General features: G+C 39.8%; 1 protein-coding gene across 1 annotated transcript in view; it reads right to left on the minus strand.

The window, feature by feature from the left end:
- The window catches only part of BPTF (bromodomain PHD finger transcription factor), a 92,437-nt gene that overhangs the window by 65,982 nt on the left and 9,573 nt on the right, over positions 1-16,882 (minus strand). Inside the window, 2 exon segments of the mRNA XM_032211050.1 lie at positions 1,414-1,637; positions 11,445-12,267. Coding sequence (XP_032066941.1) covers positions 1,414-1,637; positions 11,445-12,267 — 1,047 coding nt within the window.

The following is a 16,882-nucleotide window of genomic DNA, read 5'->3' on the forward strand; positions in this document are numbered from 1 at the left end:
TGAAAAACTAAGTTAACCAATGGCTAGAAATATGACACCAGTCATTCTTTAAATGGCACATTACAATAAACAGTATCCAAATGCAAAATGAAGACCAACCAAAAGATGCCTTGATGAACCCCATCACCAAGATCACCTAAAAAATTTATAGGTGATCCTTGATTTATGATCATTTGTTCAGTGACTGTTCAGAGTAACAACGATAAATGGACTTACGACCATTCCCTGAAAGTATGGCCACTGCAGTGTTTCCCCCCACTATCAGTCAAATGATTGCAATCCGGACAAATGGCAATCTGTTTGCATGTACAACTGGTTGCCAAGTGCCTTGCAATCATTTGATTGCCATCTGCAATCTTTCTCTGCTGGCTTCCCCAGAGAGATAATGGCCATTATTGATATGAGGTTGCATACATTCTCTATTGAATAATAATGCCAACATACACATCATACCTACGTTACAGGAAGTTTTCACCCCCCCAATTATTTTCATTCAATTATTCTAAATTTATAAAACAAAAAAATCACTTTTGTTGTGTTCAGCAAGTTGCAATTAGCTGTCATTTTGTTCACTTAATCCCATAAATGTGGAAATAAGCGAGACACAATAAACCAGTTTCCTATGTCTTATTTCTAAAACAACGGTTCAACAGATTACAAATAGACCTGGCTTGCTTAAAAGTTATTAACTGTATTTCCTGTTTGTGCATAATGGAAAGCTATGCTTAACTGTGGCTTCTTGGTTTTTCATCTACATAGTATATAGGGGTGGGGAGCAGAAAAAGGACTATACTCAGACAAACGCCTTTTTAGTGTATCACATCTTATTAGGATTTGAGTGTTTAAAATGTAATCATTAATCTGTAATATATATAGAGATGCAATGAATTACATCTTAATTATCTGTCTTGGTTTTCAAAAATTGGGGGTATTTGTGTGTTTGAAATCAAGAAAACATGAATCACTATTTGAAGGAGATATATGATAGCCCCAAGTCGGGACTCTGGTAACAGAATGACTAGCACATTCTATTAAAGGAACAATCCTTTTGTGAGCCACAGGTGCTTTCATTATATACAAGTCTATTTTTGTCATCCCTCAAAAGTTCTACAATGGCACTTAAGATTTAATGGAATCTTCTCAAATGGATTCCATTGTCATTAAAAGCTACTTATCTCAGCTGTATTTGCACACTTTTTTGAGTATTCTGGGATCCAACAATTATTAGGCTTTGCAAATAAATACTGCTTTCTCAAATATTTTGAAGATCCTCTTTCCAATTAGCTGTGCCTTTTTATCCTACCCTTTTGCGTTAATACATCTTTCTCACAATTCTATTTTTTGCAAATATGAATCAACACGATCAACATGTGTTTATCAGTAATTAAAAAGGTAAGATTAATTGGTTCTTACCATTTGCTGCTGAGAGAAAAGACTTGTTGCTGCCACGTGCTTTATTAGTAAGGTCTTCCGTTATGTCCATGTGCCGATGAATTTCTTCATGCATTTCTTCCAGAGTTTTGCAGATATCAGCTTCCCAATAATCTTTGTCTAGGCATTCAGATAATTCCGCCAGCTGGGCTTTTGTGCTATAGTACCAGATTCTCTTATGCTTTTCACATTCTGAATCTTCTTCTCTGTGACAGTATGAGAAAAATTGTTTCTGAGATGTGAGGAATGAATAAATGAATGAAATGCACAGACACACATACTCGGAAGGGAAACATTAAAAATTATCCCACTGCTAGGAACTGTTTTTTCATGTCAACATAGCATCAAACAAAAACAGTAAAGGTATTACAAACAACATTATGTACAAATTAATATTTGGGTATAGATGCGGTCACCTCAATTACAATGTAATATAGTAGTCCTTGACGTACAATAGTTTGTTTAGTGACCGTTCAAAGTTACAACGGTGCTGAAAAAAGTGACTTATAATCATTTTTCATACTTATGACCCTTGCAGCATCCACTTGGTCACATGGGTTACATTCAGATACTTGACAACTGGTCTCATATTTAAAACGGTTGCAGTGTCCCGGACCACGTGATCCACTCTTGTGACCTTCTGACAAGCAAAGTCAATGGGGAAGTCAGATTCCCTTAGTAACTGTGTTACTAATTTAACAACTGTAGTGATTCACTTAACAAGTGTGACAAGAAAAGTTGTAAAATGGGATATAACTCACTTAACAAATTTCTCACTTAGCAACATAAATTCTGAATTCAATTGTGGTTGTAAATCACAGATTATCTGTATTCAGTTCTTCTACAGACATTATCAAACTATATCTAATAACATTCTGCAGAGAATAAAAGAGTTTACTAAAAGGGCAAAGAAGAGCCTTAGAATCAAAATGAAATGGAACCATCACTCTTATGTAAAACTAGACAGTCTCTGATCCCTTGGGTTATTGTTTCAGAGATATTTCCTTACCAGATTCCTTAATGCCTTCAACTATGGCAGAGTTTCTAACTTCCTTCACTGGAAAGGTTCCTCAAAATCCAGGGACATATTCAGAAATGTTTTTGCCTTGAAATAATTCATGTTGAACAGTATAACAGTCTCACATATTAAGAGTTGACCACAGTAATGTCATAAAATGATTTCTGACAAGTTCATGTCCTAAAATATTTTATAAAATTTGCCACATTTCAATTCTATTGGAGTCATAATTTTTGATGCATTTTGTAAATTAGCCCATTTAAAAATACCTTGATTGAAAAAGCTTTACCCTATGATGCACTGTTTTGCCCAGTAAAAGTTACATACATGAGAGGTTTTATATAGATGCGAATAAAGGAGTATATTTGTAGCTCAGGGTTGAAATGAGGGGTTCTGTCAGAATATTCATGAACTGGAATAGGACATAGCAACAGGTCAACCATTGGGGACTGGCTGGAATAGGACATGGTAACAAGGTCAGCCAATGTATAGGCATGGCAACTGGATCAACCAATGAGAACTATTTGATGACTGAGAGCCAAGCCAGATGACCCGGAGCCTGGGGGTGGCTTATCTATGTAGTTCTGAGTCTGAAAGAGAACTAATTTAGTCTGCTCTCTGAATTGAAACTCTCTGAATTGAAACTGGAAACCAATCTCTCCTCTCTACCACATTGGAAGAATCTGCTGTTGGTATTGTACGTTTATTCATGTGTTATTATATATATAAAGAAGTTAATGAATCCTGCTGAATCAATTATCTGTGCTTTCTGGATTTGATTTTTGCAACAGGTTCTTGGTTCTCTCTGAGATTTGTTGTTTTCCTGTGGACATTTCACTACCCAAACTAGGTAACATCATCAATGCTAGTGGCAAGGACCTCTTATATAAAGATAAATACCAAATTCATTATGTTGGGTGGTGGTAAAATTACTTACCCCACGGATACTCAAACTTTAATTGGAAGAAAAATATAACTGATCCAGCCCCTTCTCTAACTTGGGAAAGGACAGGTCCATATCTCTTCTGTCATGCTAACTTTGGAAGCACCCTGAAACAATAAGAAACTGTGCTGGGGAAGGCACTATGAACATAATAAGGATATGGCTTGATATATGCGATATCAATTAGTTTAGCCACAGAAATGCAAGATAAACTAAGAATAATGTGGTGGTAAAACTCTTTGGTCCTGCTTACTCCCCAGTTTTGTGGAAAAAAATGAATTTCAATATTTCTTCACAGACTTTCTCCTACTATGAAACATGGAAGCTGTGCAAAATTATTACCAAATTACTTTTACTTCAATTCTCTTATATAAGAATGCACAACATATGTATGCACACTATATACGGTGGAATAATCTGTTTAGCTTTATTTATTTTTTATTTTATTGTAGATATGAGCAGTGCAAACTTAAGTAAATGTGATATACTGATTATATAGGAAATCATTTTTCCTCTTCTCAACAGATCTGATTTGTATAAATTCCATACCATTAAATAATTAATGCATTAAGTCTAATTTTACCATCTGCAAAGGGAAGTTATTTTTTTAAGCAAGCAGCATATACAATTAGTTCCACTCTGGACAATTAAAAAAATATTAAAGTATTAATCTGACATGATACTATAGGTGATTTATTTTTAAATACTAATTTTGTTTCTCCAAATCTGTTCTTCTAACAGAGACTCGGATTTACAACTTACTGTATTTTTCACTCCATAAGACGCACTCCCCCCCCCCCCCCAAAAGTGAGTGGAAATGTCTGTGTCTTACAGAGCGAAAAATATGTGCTACAATAGTGGGGTCCTTTTACAGTGCTGACCTGCCTCTTCTGTCTTTGTCACTGCCCAATTTCCTAGGTGCATCTTATAATGCGAAAAATACAGTAGTTTATGAGAAGGAAAATATGGATTCTACTTTAAGAAACAAAGCAAAATGTATGCAGTCCTTTGCAATGATATCAGATACAATAAAATTATCCAAGGGACTTTTGCCCAAGGTTCTTGTGAATAAAGCTCCATACATTAGGGGTACAATACTTATACTTAGGACAACCTTTTCCAAACTTTGTGCCCTCCAGATGTATGGTTTTCAATTCCCAGATCCAGCAAACATATAGCTGAGAATTATTGGAGTCTAGTTCATTGACTTACAGCTTATCAGGATTGAAAGAGAATACACTAGAAAAAAAGTGGCATGCAATTTTAGGCTTTTCTTGTACTCAATTTTCATTGTTAATAATAAATAAGCGTCTTATGGACTACATATTCCATAATGAAACTACAACTTCTTTTACTTAAATGCACCAGACATGGTTCAACATAGTGAGAATTGAAGGCTACAGTTTGGGTGGAAAGAAGGAAGGGGAATGCTTTCTAATATTATTTGTTGCAGCTCTTCACTTCTTTGACTGAGAGGCTCTAATATTCGGTGCCAAATGTTAAAAAGTGTGCTTCCTTAGTGCCATAATACCTTAATGGTGTTGTTTTCTTATTTTCCTTCGATTTCCCTTTCCCCAATAAACTCACTTACCGTATTTTTCAGAGTATAAGATACACCTTTTTCCCTCAAAAAAGAGGGTGAAAATCTGGGTGTGTCTTATACACTGAATACAGCATTTTTTGCCTCCTGAAACCCCACCCCGTTCACCAAAATGGTCGGGCATAGCTTTTAGGAGGCTTCCATAGTGTTCCTGGGGGATTTTTTTGCTCAACTTTGCCCCCACCCCATCCCCCAGGAGCACACTATAAGCCTCCTAAAGGGTTTGCATACCCTTTTTTGCTTGTTTTTGGCCTCCACCCCACCCCCCAGAAGCACTCTACAAGCTTCCTAAAGGCTATTCATGCCCTTTTTGGGGGGACAAAAAAACCAGCCCATTTTTTTGCCCCCCCCCTTCCAGGAGCACTCTACAAGGCTCTTAAAGGATATTCATGCCCCCCTTTTTTGAAAAACGGGCCTGTTTTGGGGAGGTCCGCATAGTGCAAAAACTTTTCTTTTTAATTTGCCTCTTCAAAATCTTGGTGCGTCTTATACTCCGAAAAATACAGTACGTGTCTATACATTTTCAATGGTTGATTTATAAAGGAATTTCTCCCCTGCACGGTTAAAGAGCTTGCTTGTTTCAAGATCAATATAAAGTTTTTATGATCTATCACCCTGGCTGTTGACCAGACAGCCTAATGTATCTTTCTCCAATGCATCACTGCCCAGAGTTAATTTTTGTGAGATGGGTGGCCATATAAATTTGATAAATACATGAAATAAAATTTTATTTTAACTTTGTTTTGAATAAAATAAAATAAAAATCTTATTTTCTATTTTGATAGAGCTTTACAAGAGGGAGAGGTCTTGACTAGAAAGACTAAGAACTCTTCATATGGACAAACTAAGCAAGCGTCAAGATGTTTAGGCTGGCTAGTCACATATAATCAATTGTCTTTGATTGGAACTGTTGAACAAAGTGGTCTTTAACAGGTGGCCATAACAGTCTTGTCTCAACATTGATTTATATAAAAATTTAACTATCTTGGCTGTTTTAATTCCAGGTCATAAATGCTGTGTCAGGCCTGGAAGCCATCTTTGCATTGGGCCTTCAGACCTGCCACATTTAATGCTGTGGGAAAATGAGAGCGGGGACTATATAGAGTATGGGAAGTATAGTCAAAATAACATTCCTTTCTCAGAGAATCAAAGACATTTTGCCCTGCACCTGGAATGGTGTGACTGGGAGGCATCTCTAGTTGGGATGGTGCCTGATTGGGCCATGTGACAGACATGTAGGTGCTGGACTTTCATTTGGGTGGGGAAACCTGGAAGCTTTCAGATTCGGGTTTTCCCAGGTATACCAATATGAAATCTTTAATAAAATGGGATTTTGAGAAAACTCAAACCTCAGAGACTTCTTTCGTTACGGGTGTTACTCGGAACCCTGACATGCTGTATCCCAGCATGGAATTTACTTTTTAACAGCAATTGCAAATTAGTTGATATTTAAACAGAATACAAAACAACAGAGTTGAAAGGGACCCTGGAGGTCTTCTAGTCTAGAGTTCCCAAATGTTTCCAACTCTGCGGTCTGGCAGGGTGGGGGGAAAGAGAAGGGATTGTTCTGTGCGAGTGGCCGGCAAGTGTGCATGCAACTCCATTTGTGCAAATGATGTGCACATGTGCCTGCTGCTCACTTAAATGGAGTGTGCAAACCCCACAGCCCACAAGTCCGGGATACCTGTTCTAGTCCAACCCCCTGCTCAAGCAAAAGATTCTATAACTTTCTGGACAAATAACTGTCCAATCTCTTCTTAAAAACCGCCAGTGATGGAGCATCCACAACTTCTGGAAGCAACCCTAATTCAGGGGTTCATTCCACTGATTAATTGTTCCCACTGACAGGAAACAAGCTGTTTAGGTTCCAGGTTAGATCTCTCTTAGGCTTCCATCTGTTATATCTTATCTAGCCTTCAGATGCTCTGGAGGCGAAAAATGGGCCAGTTTTTGTCAGTTTTTTTGGCCTCCTGATGCTTATGTGCACCGTATTCTCCCCCCTACCTCCAGAAGCATTCTGCAGGCCAAAAAGCAGGCATAAATGGCCCATTTTGGGGGCTTCCTGGGGCATCTGTTCGCCACATTTTTCACACCTACCCATCCACCTCCAGAAGCATTCTGCAGGCCAAAAACAGCTCGGTTTGGGGGCAAAAACAGGACATTTTTGCCCGTTTTTTGGCCTCCTGGGGTATCTATGCACCCTGTTCCCCCCCCCTCCACACACACACTTCCAGAACATTTCTGCAGGTCAAAATTGGAAATTATCTCGGAAGGCAAGTCCTACACTCAGCCAAGGATGGGTGGGGTGCTGTGGACAGGGGCAGACTCATGGTCCTGCACGGGTCGGGTTAATAGTTTTTGTGGGCTGCATGTGGCCCGCGGGCTGTAGTTTTATGACTTATGCTTTGGAGAATAGGTTGACCCCTTCCTCTCAGTGACTGCCCCTCAAATATTGAAAAACTGTTATGTCATCCTTAGTCCCTTTTTTCATTAGACTAGACATACCGAGTTCCCACAACTGTTTATTGTGTGGTTTAGACCCCAGTTCTCTAATCAACTTTGTTGCTCTTCTCTGCACTCTATCTAGAGTCTCAATATCTTTTTTATATCATGACCACCAAAACTGGACACAGTATTCCAAGTGTGATGCTACCAGTGCAGCATAAAGCGGTAGTAGCATGTCATGTGATCTTGATACTATGCCTCTGTTAATGCAGTATATAACTGCATTGGCCTTTTTTTCGGCAGCTGTGGTATACTGCTGGCTCATGTTTGTTATCTAGGATTATTGTCACTGCCACTAATACAGGTATCATGCTAATCTGTACCTGAATGCTGTTTAATTTTGTTATACAACCTTTAATCCCTTTTTATTTATTCTTATATCAACATACAGACATTGAGTTTTAACTGCAATGAAGTTTTACAGGAAACAAAAAAATGTCACTGATATTTAAGCCTAATGTTTGTATCTTTTAAAGTTAAGGCATACTGGGAAATTTCCTTCACAGTATGGAAAAGGGAGATAGAGATTTTTCTCTTTATAGTATTTGAATTAAGTTATTCATTCAAGATTGAATAAAGGGTGTTGTTTACACAACATGTAGTTACACAGTGAATATGCCATTAGGAGATGTGATAGCCACCATTTTAAACAGTTTAGAAGGGGATTGAATAAGATTGATTGAGTTTATAAAATCTCCTTAAAATAGTGATGCAAAAAGGTGGCTTGGGGATGCATAGAGCTTATCAACCTTCTTTAGTTCACACTTTCTTGAGGTTCAAGGGAAAATAACTTTAAGTTTTATAGGGTGTAAAACATCCATTTGTATCCTTTAAGCCTAGTATGACCTTCAAGTCAGCACATCAACCTTACACATTAGCTTTCACTGAAGATACACATAAAGACACACATTATTTTATCCATGCATCATCTCTGTAAATTATAGTTCTGACGATGAATGATACCATCATATGAAATGCGTACATGTTAACTATTTTATAGTTATATCAATTTACTTTTTGAGAGTTACATTTTGTACCAAATCAAAATTTTGAAAACATCCATTTTAATATTCATTTAAAATTTTATTTGATCACCAAATTCAGCTAATGTATTCCAATAATAAATAGTAAAACATATAAAATTGTCTTCTAACAAGGGTGACATGATAGCAATGTTCCAGTATTTGAGGGGCTCAACCTATTCTCCAAAGCGCCTAAAGGCAAGGCAAGAAACAATGGATGGAAACGAATCAAGGGGAGAAACCAGCTAGAACTAAGAAGAATTTTTCTGACAATGAGAATAATTTCTACAAAAATTGGTGGAGTGCTGGGTACAATCTTCTAAATATGGGAAGGAAGTAGCAGTGAGACAAAAATGGTAACACTAGAACCACCAGGGCAGTGTTTCTTAAGTATGTTCTGAGGTCCCATGAGGGTCTACCAAACTCTATGAGGGCTTGGCCAAACCAAAATTATTTTCTAGATATTGAAGATATTTGCAAAAATATAAAAACAGTGTCACACTTCTCATTATTTTCTGATTGTTAAAAAATGTAGTTTTTTCATTTTTGTTAATATCTAAGGAGTTCAATATTATTGTTACATGACTCAATAAATTAAATATTCTAAAAAGACATCAATGTTAATCATTAATGTGATAAATATTGATAAATATGAAATGCATCCACAAACACAACCACTTTCAGGATCCTGCATAATTTTTAAAAGTAAGAAGAGGCCTGACAGCAAAAAGTTTAAGAAACACTGCATTAGACTAAGAAACCACTAGGCTGGCTAAGCTCTTCTCCTCAGAAGATAAGGAAAGACCAGACAGACATACCTGCAGTATTTGTGAAGAAAAAAACCTGGTTTTTCATGAGGAGGCTGCCTCTTAATTAATCCAACAGCCTGGGCGTTTTTTCTGCTAATACTTTAACAGATTTTCCAGGCAAAATTTTTCACAAGAGGAAGAGGTATGGTTTGTCAAGAATATCAAATAATCTAAGGAACCTTAACTTCTTCCTGTCAAACAAGTGAACCCTCTGAAAGCAAGAACTGGCAATAGTTGAAAAAAACCTCAGTTTAAGAATATATTCAATAAGAGTTTTTTTATTTTGATGAATTTGGCTTAGCATTCTACACGAATATGATTAGTGATGAAAGTGTAAATTTCAGGTTAAAAAATATATGGTTTTCTCTCTTCACAAATAAAACTATATTTGATATTAGTTTGTTTGGTTTAAATCCACTCCCTTGGGAACAGAAATATTGACTACCATTTCAGTTACAAATAAAACCACAAAGAAACTAAAACATCGACAATATGTTATGAAATTAAGCATTGAGTAAAAGAAATTAAACACATTAATACTGAAGTTGATCATTTCAATTCTGTTAAGAACCCAGAGACACCAGAATCATAATCAAGTATATCAGGCTGTCAAAGATCCCCATGTCCTCTCATGATGTACTTTGGATTTATATCAGTGCCTTATCTGATGTCTGTGAAGGTTGGCAAACAATACTAAAATATAATGTAGTTTGTTTTTGGATAAGTATAATGATAAAATCAGCTATTATGACTTTGCAATATATCTAAACCAGGTCACTTTGCTTTGTCTAATAAATCACAATATAGTATTATATATGATTAGACCAGTGATTGACTAGAATGTCAACATTTGATTCTTCTGCAATGTCCTGTTCTTTGGAGCCTTTGGAAGCAAATTATATTTTATTATTTTTTAATCAGGAACATCCTTATGCCTAATGCATTACAAAACCTATTTCTTTTTGTCATAAGAGCCCGATGAAGTAAACTGGGCTGAGCGGAAATAGGTGGCCCAGAATAATCTAGTGTGTTTCCATGGATGAATGAGAGGTCTCCTTGTTCTGAATCCAACACTTCAACCACTATACCATGCTGGCTGTCAAATAGAAAGATGTATCTGTGGTTATTCAAAGCCCATTTCAAGCTTCTACCAGACTTCCACAAAATCTAAAACTGTACTCAGGGTTCATCATCATCGTTGTTGTCATCATCCTGTAACTGCTTGCTGCATTTCAAATTACCATATTTTTCAGAGCATAAGATGCACATTTTTCCCCTCAAAAAAAGAGGCTGAAAATCTGAATATAGCATTTTTGGCCTCCTGAAACCCCGCCCACTTTGCAAAAATGGCTGTGGATAGCCTTAAGGAGGCTTCCAGAGTGCTCCTGGGGGCTGGGGGGGGGGAAATGAGCGAAAAATGGGCAGTTCCCCCCCGCCCCCAGGAGCACTCTATAAGCCTCCTAAAGGCTATGCCTGCCTTTTTTTTTTTTTGACAAAAAATAAGCCCGTTTTTGTGAAAAACAGGCCGTTTTTTGCTCATTTTTGCCCCCCTCCGAGCCCCCAGGAGCACTCTCCAAGCCTCCTAAAGGCTATGCATCCCCTTTTTTGATAAAAAACTAGTCCATTTTTGTAAAAAACGGGCCATTTTGGGGAGAGCTGCAGAGTGCAAAAACTTTTTTATTTGCCGCTTCAAAATCTTGGTGCGTCTTATACTCTGAAAAATACAGTATATGAATTTGTTAGTTGGGTTTTCATAGAAAAACTGCAAGTAATATGAAAAACGTTAAACTGCCACTTTGCAGAATCAAGTAAAATAGCCATTTCAGAGACACGGGATATAAATAATACTATAAATTGCTTTCTTGAATTTAAAAATCTTAAATTAAAAAAAAGAGCATCACTAACACAAAAAGGAAAAAGCAACCAATTTTTTTAAGCTCAGATATCAAGTTTTAAAACTGAAAAATAAGCATCTGGCATTTTTCAGCTACAATTATCACAACCCTCCCTCCCTCAAAAATATGGAGATTTTGTTTAATCTAAATTAAAATACATCAATCAAATGTCTTTTATTAAAAAGGTGTATAATGTTGATATGGCTAGAATATATACTTACACAACAATCCTCCTGTTCAGGAACCAGTATTTCCTCCTGTTTCTATCATATCCAATAGGTTCATGTCGAATGTATGGTTTGTTTTTTTGGATTTCAGCAATACAGTCTGTTACACCAGGCACCTTGTGCGCTACACAAACTTCACACTGCCATTCATCCTCTGGGACCTCTTCAAGAGGCGGTTTCACACACTCTAAGTGGTAGACAGCTGAGCAAGTTTCACAGCAAAGCAAGTCTCCCAGTTTGTGACAAACTCTACAATGGTCGTCATACTGTATCACCCCTTCTGACATTAATTCCTCCCGTGCAATGTTTGTTGTCAGAAACTGATCCACTAAAAATTGCAGAACTTGAATTTTATTTTTAACTGGTCCATAAGGGTAGTCCTCTGCCTCTTGAAAAGGAAGAACATGATGATACTCCTTGTCACTCTCACAGTATACCCGCAAAACCTCTGGCCAAGTCATCCCGTCTATAAAATATAATGTGGAATTAACGCTATCTTTGAGGTCAGCAGGTCCAAAGGTAGTATTGGAAGTGTCCTCTTCACGTAAAACTGCTTTTAAAAGCACTATGTGCATCTCAGCCATCAGTGTACACTGTTCTTGGCTTACTAGAGCAGCACAGAAGTCTTCAAAACGAAAAGGGGACAAGCGCAAAACGGTGCCAAAGTTCCGCAGTACCTCATAGATGGCAATAACATTCATGATATGCTCATTAGGCACCATTAAGTCCTCTGAGGATTTGGGCAAGTCAAGAGAAGGGATGTCTTTTTCTTCCAGGATTGGAGAACGTGGTCGATGTACTCTCTGTCGCCTTCTACCTATAAATGAACAGTAAAGAAGGAAGAATGTGAGAATAGTGAGCAAAAGCAGAAATATCCCGAGTGACAATCCTGACTGAATTTTCACTTGTTACAATGATATCTGTAGCAATAGCACTTAAGATTTCCTCGATTTACAGCAGTTCATTTAGTGACTTCAAAGTTACAACGGGGCTGGAAAAAAATGATTTACAACCGTTTTTCAGTTACGACCTTTGAAGCGCCCCCTTGGATCATGCGATCAAGCTTCAGATGCTTAGCAACTGGTTCATGTCCAAAGGTTATGTGATCCCCTTTTGCAACCTTCTGACAAGCAGATAAGCTAGATTCAGTTAACAACCAGGTTACTTATTTATCAACTGCAGTGATTCGCTTAACTGTGGCAAGAAAGGTCATAAAATGGGGCAAAACTCATTTAACAAATGTCTCACTTAACAGAAATTTTGGGCTCAATTATGGTCGTAAGTTGAGGACTACCTGTATCTAAATCAACAGCTATTTAATCAAACTTTATGAGCAGGCAAAATATTTCTGCTTTTGGTGGTTTACCCTCTGCAAAAAAGCTTTATGATATAATTAGCTAAGACCTCCTGCTTCCTTTTAGAATTCTAAAAAAAAACCTATCTGGAAAATTAATATATCTTAATTCTGGAACCATAGAAAATGAAATATCTTCATATTCTAAGGGGAACCTCTACAGACCTAGACAAAGCTTACTATGTAAAATCAATTATATTAATAAAAGCATGCAAACAGTATTTTTATTGATTTCTCTGCTCTTGCTAATTTGGTTTTCTTCAGAAGTAAAGAAACATCTTGGCTGAGAAGCAAAATGTCTTCCAGGGAAAAAAAAACTTCATATGCCTTTTGAAAAAGCACCTTTGGGACAACCATGACCTGGATGATTGAGAATCTCCATAGATATTTAGCAATGCACTATATACAAAGAAGTTTGCACTATAATTTGCAAATTACTGATCCACAGTTGGACTTAGGGATTCTCATTCAAAATCAGAGAATTGTCATGCAGCATTCATTTTCCCTTTTGAAGGGTCCTTCAGAGAAGAACAAACTGTAATCTCCGTGTTCAAAATGCCAGTTAAGACTAAGGAGATTTAGACATCAATCTTCATTCTAGACCTATATATTCCCAAAGCATGTAAACAGATATGCAGTTTGATCCCATTTTCAAATAAAGATAGGACTGAGGTAGACTGTTTTTACTTTTTTGCAGAGCTTCCCTTAATGTTGCACAGCAGTTCAAATGAAGGGAGAAAGGGTGAAATAAACAATGTCTCTTTGGCAGAGGACAGCCTCAAGCTGCCCTCGGCTCTTTTACCAGCAATTGCCTGTTGGATTCGGAGAGGAAGGTGCTTGCCACTTCTTTTTTGTGTGAGATTGGAGAAACTTTTTGTTGGTCTACTGTTGTTTTACAACCATGACAATTTCCAGGTGTATAGATTTCAAATCCTAGCGAAATGTCAAATTCTATATTAAATGTTAGTTTGTGAGGAGACCTAGAAATGGTCAAGTTTAGGAAAGCCAAATAGTTGCATAACAAAGAGAAAACAGACAAAGATTGTCACAATCTTTGCCCAATAGTGCACTCATTCCAACTCTGGAGATTGTTGTAGTTGGTAAATCACTATCTACAGATTAATATATTTTGTAGTTCGCCTTTGGCCTATTCAACCAATAATGGATAAACAAACCATGAATCAGGATGAGGGATTCTTCTAAATAAGAAAACTGGCTACAATATTTATTTTGCTACTCTTCATAGCAAAACACTAATGGCACACAATTAACTGTTTCTAAGAAGCTTGACAAGAAAATTAATCTGTTGGAATTGCTGCACCTTGCACTCAAATCTCCATCCCCAACTAAAAATATTTACTGCAATCATATTCTCATTCTCTCTCTCCCTCTCCCTCCCCGTAAAAAATCCTAACACAAAACACCATAAAAGTGCTTGGAAGCCTGCAGGAAAGGGAGTGTGGATTTCATAATGAATGAAAGGGCTAAATTGCACGTCTAAATATATCAATGGTTGTCATCTAGGGTGTTGTAAGTGCGCATTAAAGGAAGAATCCACAGGCTCATGATAACTGCATATTATGCTCCAGTAAGCAACATTCTGAATGAATAAAATCCAGAAGAAAAATGTATTCTTTTCCAGAGTGGGTTTCAGGATGGTCCAGAGATGGTATTATCACAGCCAATTGGCCTCAAGACTGGGTTGAAGCTGAAGCCACGCCTCTGGGCTCCTCTCCTCTGACACCAGTTTCAATCCAGTCTGGCCAAAGAGAGGTTGTAAATTCTTGACTCTTGATCTGATTCAACTTTTCTGGACCATCCTCGACTCAACTTGCTTCCTTCTACATGGGGCTGCCCTTGAAGAGTATTCGGCGACTTCAGCTGGTCCAGAATGCGGCCGCGCGAGCGATCGTGGGTGCACCTCGTTTCACCCACGTAACACCTATCCTCCGCGAGCTGCACTGGCTGCCTGTTGATCTCCGAGTGCGCTTCGAGGTGCTACTTGAAACCTACAAAGCCCTGCATGGTATTGGATCTGGGTACTTGAGAGACTGCCAACTGCCAATTACCTCCACTAGGCCGATACGATCCCATAGATTAGGCCTCCTCCGAATTCCATCAGCCGGCCAATGTCGGCTGGCAACTACCCGGAGGAGAGCCTTCTCGGTGGCTGCTCCGACCCTCTGGAACGAACTCCCCGTGGAGATTCGTACCCTCACCACCCTCCAGGCCTTCCGCGTAGCCCTTAAGTCCTGGCTGTCCCGACAGGCCTGGGGCTAAAGATTTTAACCCCACTCAAATGGCTGTTGTGTTTTTAATGATGTATTGTTTTCTCATGTTTGTGACTTGTTTGTCCTCCCTCCCCTTGAGTTGTGAGCCGCCCTGAGTCCCCCCAAGGAAAAGGGCGGCATACAAATAAAGCATCTCAATCTCAATCTTTCTCACAAGGAGACCCTTCCTTCACCTCCCAGTAAGTCCCTGCTATTAGCTGTGGGCTTTTCAGCTACTCAAGGGTTATATTTCAGGGCTTGGAGGCTCCGGTCGCTGGGTTGCTGTCCCGGCGGGTAGATCCCCTTCCCCCACACACATCTCCTGGGGAGGGGACTTCAACCAGGCAGTGTTCCACTGCCTCTTCCAGGAGGCTTAAAGCCTCGGCTGACATTCGCCCTTCCCGTGCCAGCCAAATAGATGAAGCTAGGAGGCACAGGGCCTTGGTGAGAACTTTCTCCAGGGCAGAGAGGTTGAGGGCTCTGCAGGGCAGGATCAGTCCCTCCCACTCCAGGTCCAGGTCACCCCTAGGGGGCCCTACCAGGCAGGATTCTCCCCCTAGGTCACCAGATTCTTTGAGGGAGTGCAGGGGGGGGTGTTATTGCCCATTCCCCTCCACTTTCCATGGAGGATTTTGACCAGGTAGATAACCAGCCTGGGTTTCTATCCCTAGGTAGAGATCCATCCAAGCCAACCCTGGCACCTACCCGCAGCCATAGTCAGGTGCCTGGGGCATCCAGCTGGGACTCCTTGGATATGGAGGACCTGCCTGTGAGTCTTCAGAACCTCATTGAAAGAGCCATTGCATCTGGTGTGGCTGCAAGTGTGCAACACCAAGGGCCTCGCTCTGCCTCTCAGGGCGAGGTCACGGTCCCCAGCTCTTCATCAGCCCAGCCACAGGGCCCTTCCCAGCCAGTCCGCCCCCTTGGTCCCCGTCCTTGGCAAGTGAGGGGTATGTCCTGGGGGACAAAGCGCAGCATGACCCAGATCTCTCTGAGGATGAGGAGGAACTGGAGCCTGAACCGCCAGCCTTCACAGGATTGTTCCCTCCTAACTTGTTCCAGTCCCTCCTATGCAAGGCGCATGCCACTGCTCAGCTGGGGGGGGGCGAGGGGGCCAAGGCATGTGAGCCAGTAAGGAAGCCCCAGGGCATGGTCTATTCCGAACCCAAAGAGGTTAAGGAGGAGATTCCTGCTCCCGACCTTTTCCTGGAAGTAGTTAAGAGACAATGGGAGACACCCGGGGCTTTCCCCACCCCAGGCAGCAATGACAGACGGTTCTATAACTTTGAACCAGATTTCTCTCAAGCATTGCATTGTGGATCCGCCGGTGGTGGCCTTGGGTGCCCCAGCATCACTGGTACCCAAGGATGTGGCAGACAACCTGAAGGCAGAGGACAGGAAGGCAGAGATAATCCTCAGGAAGACCTTCCAGTTGTCGGCTTGGGCCATTAAGGCGGTGGCCTCCACCTCGTTTTTCAACCGTACGGCCATCCTTTGGATGGAGCAGATTCAGGCGTGCATTCCACCGGAGGACGTACACCTACACCAGGACATCAACAAGTTACTGGCGGTTGCTCAGTTCTCAGCTGACGCTACCTTAAACGCCATGAGGTTTGCTTCCAGGGCTATGGCATCGTCTATCGTGTCACGCTGCCTCCTGTGGCTCCGTGGCTGGCAGGCAGATAACAAGGCGAAGTGGCAACTAGTGACAGCTGCCTACACAGGGGGTTCCCTCTTCGGGACTTCCCTTGACACCATCCTGGTGGAGGATAAGAACAAGAAGAAGGCGCTTCCAACATCGACCAAGA

Source organism: Thamnophis elegans, chromosome 2 (genome assembly GCF_009769535.1).
Source record: "Thamnophis elegans isolate rThaEle1 chromosome 2, rThaEle1.pri, whole genome shotgun sequence".
NCBI classification, from domain to species: Eukaryota; Metazoa; Chordata; class Lepidosauria; order Squamata; family Colubridae; genus Thamnophis; species Thamnophis elegans.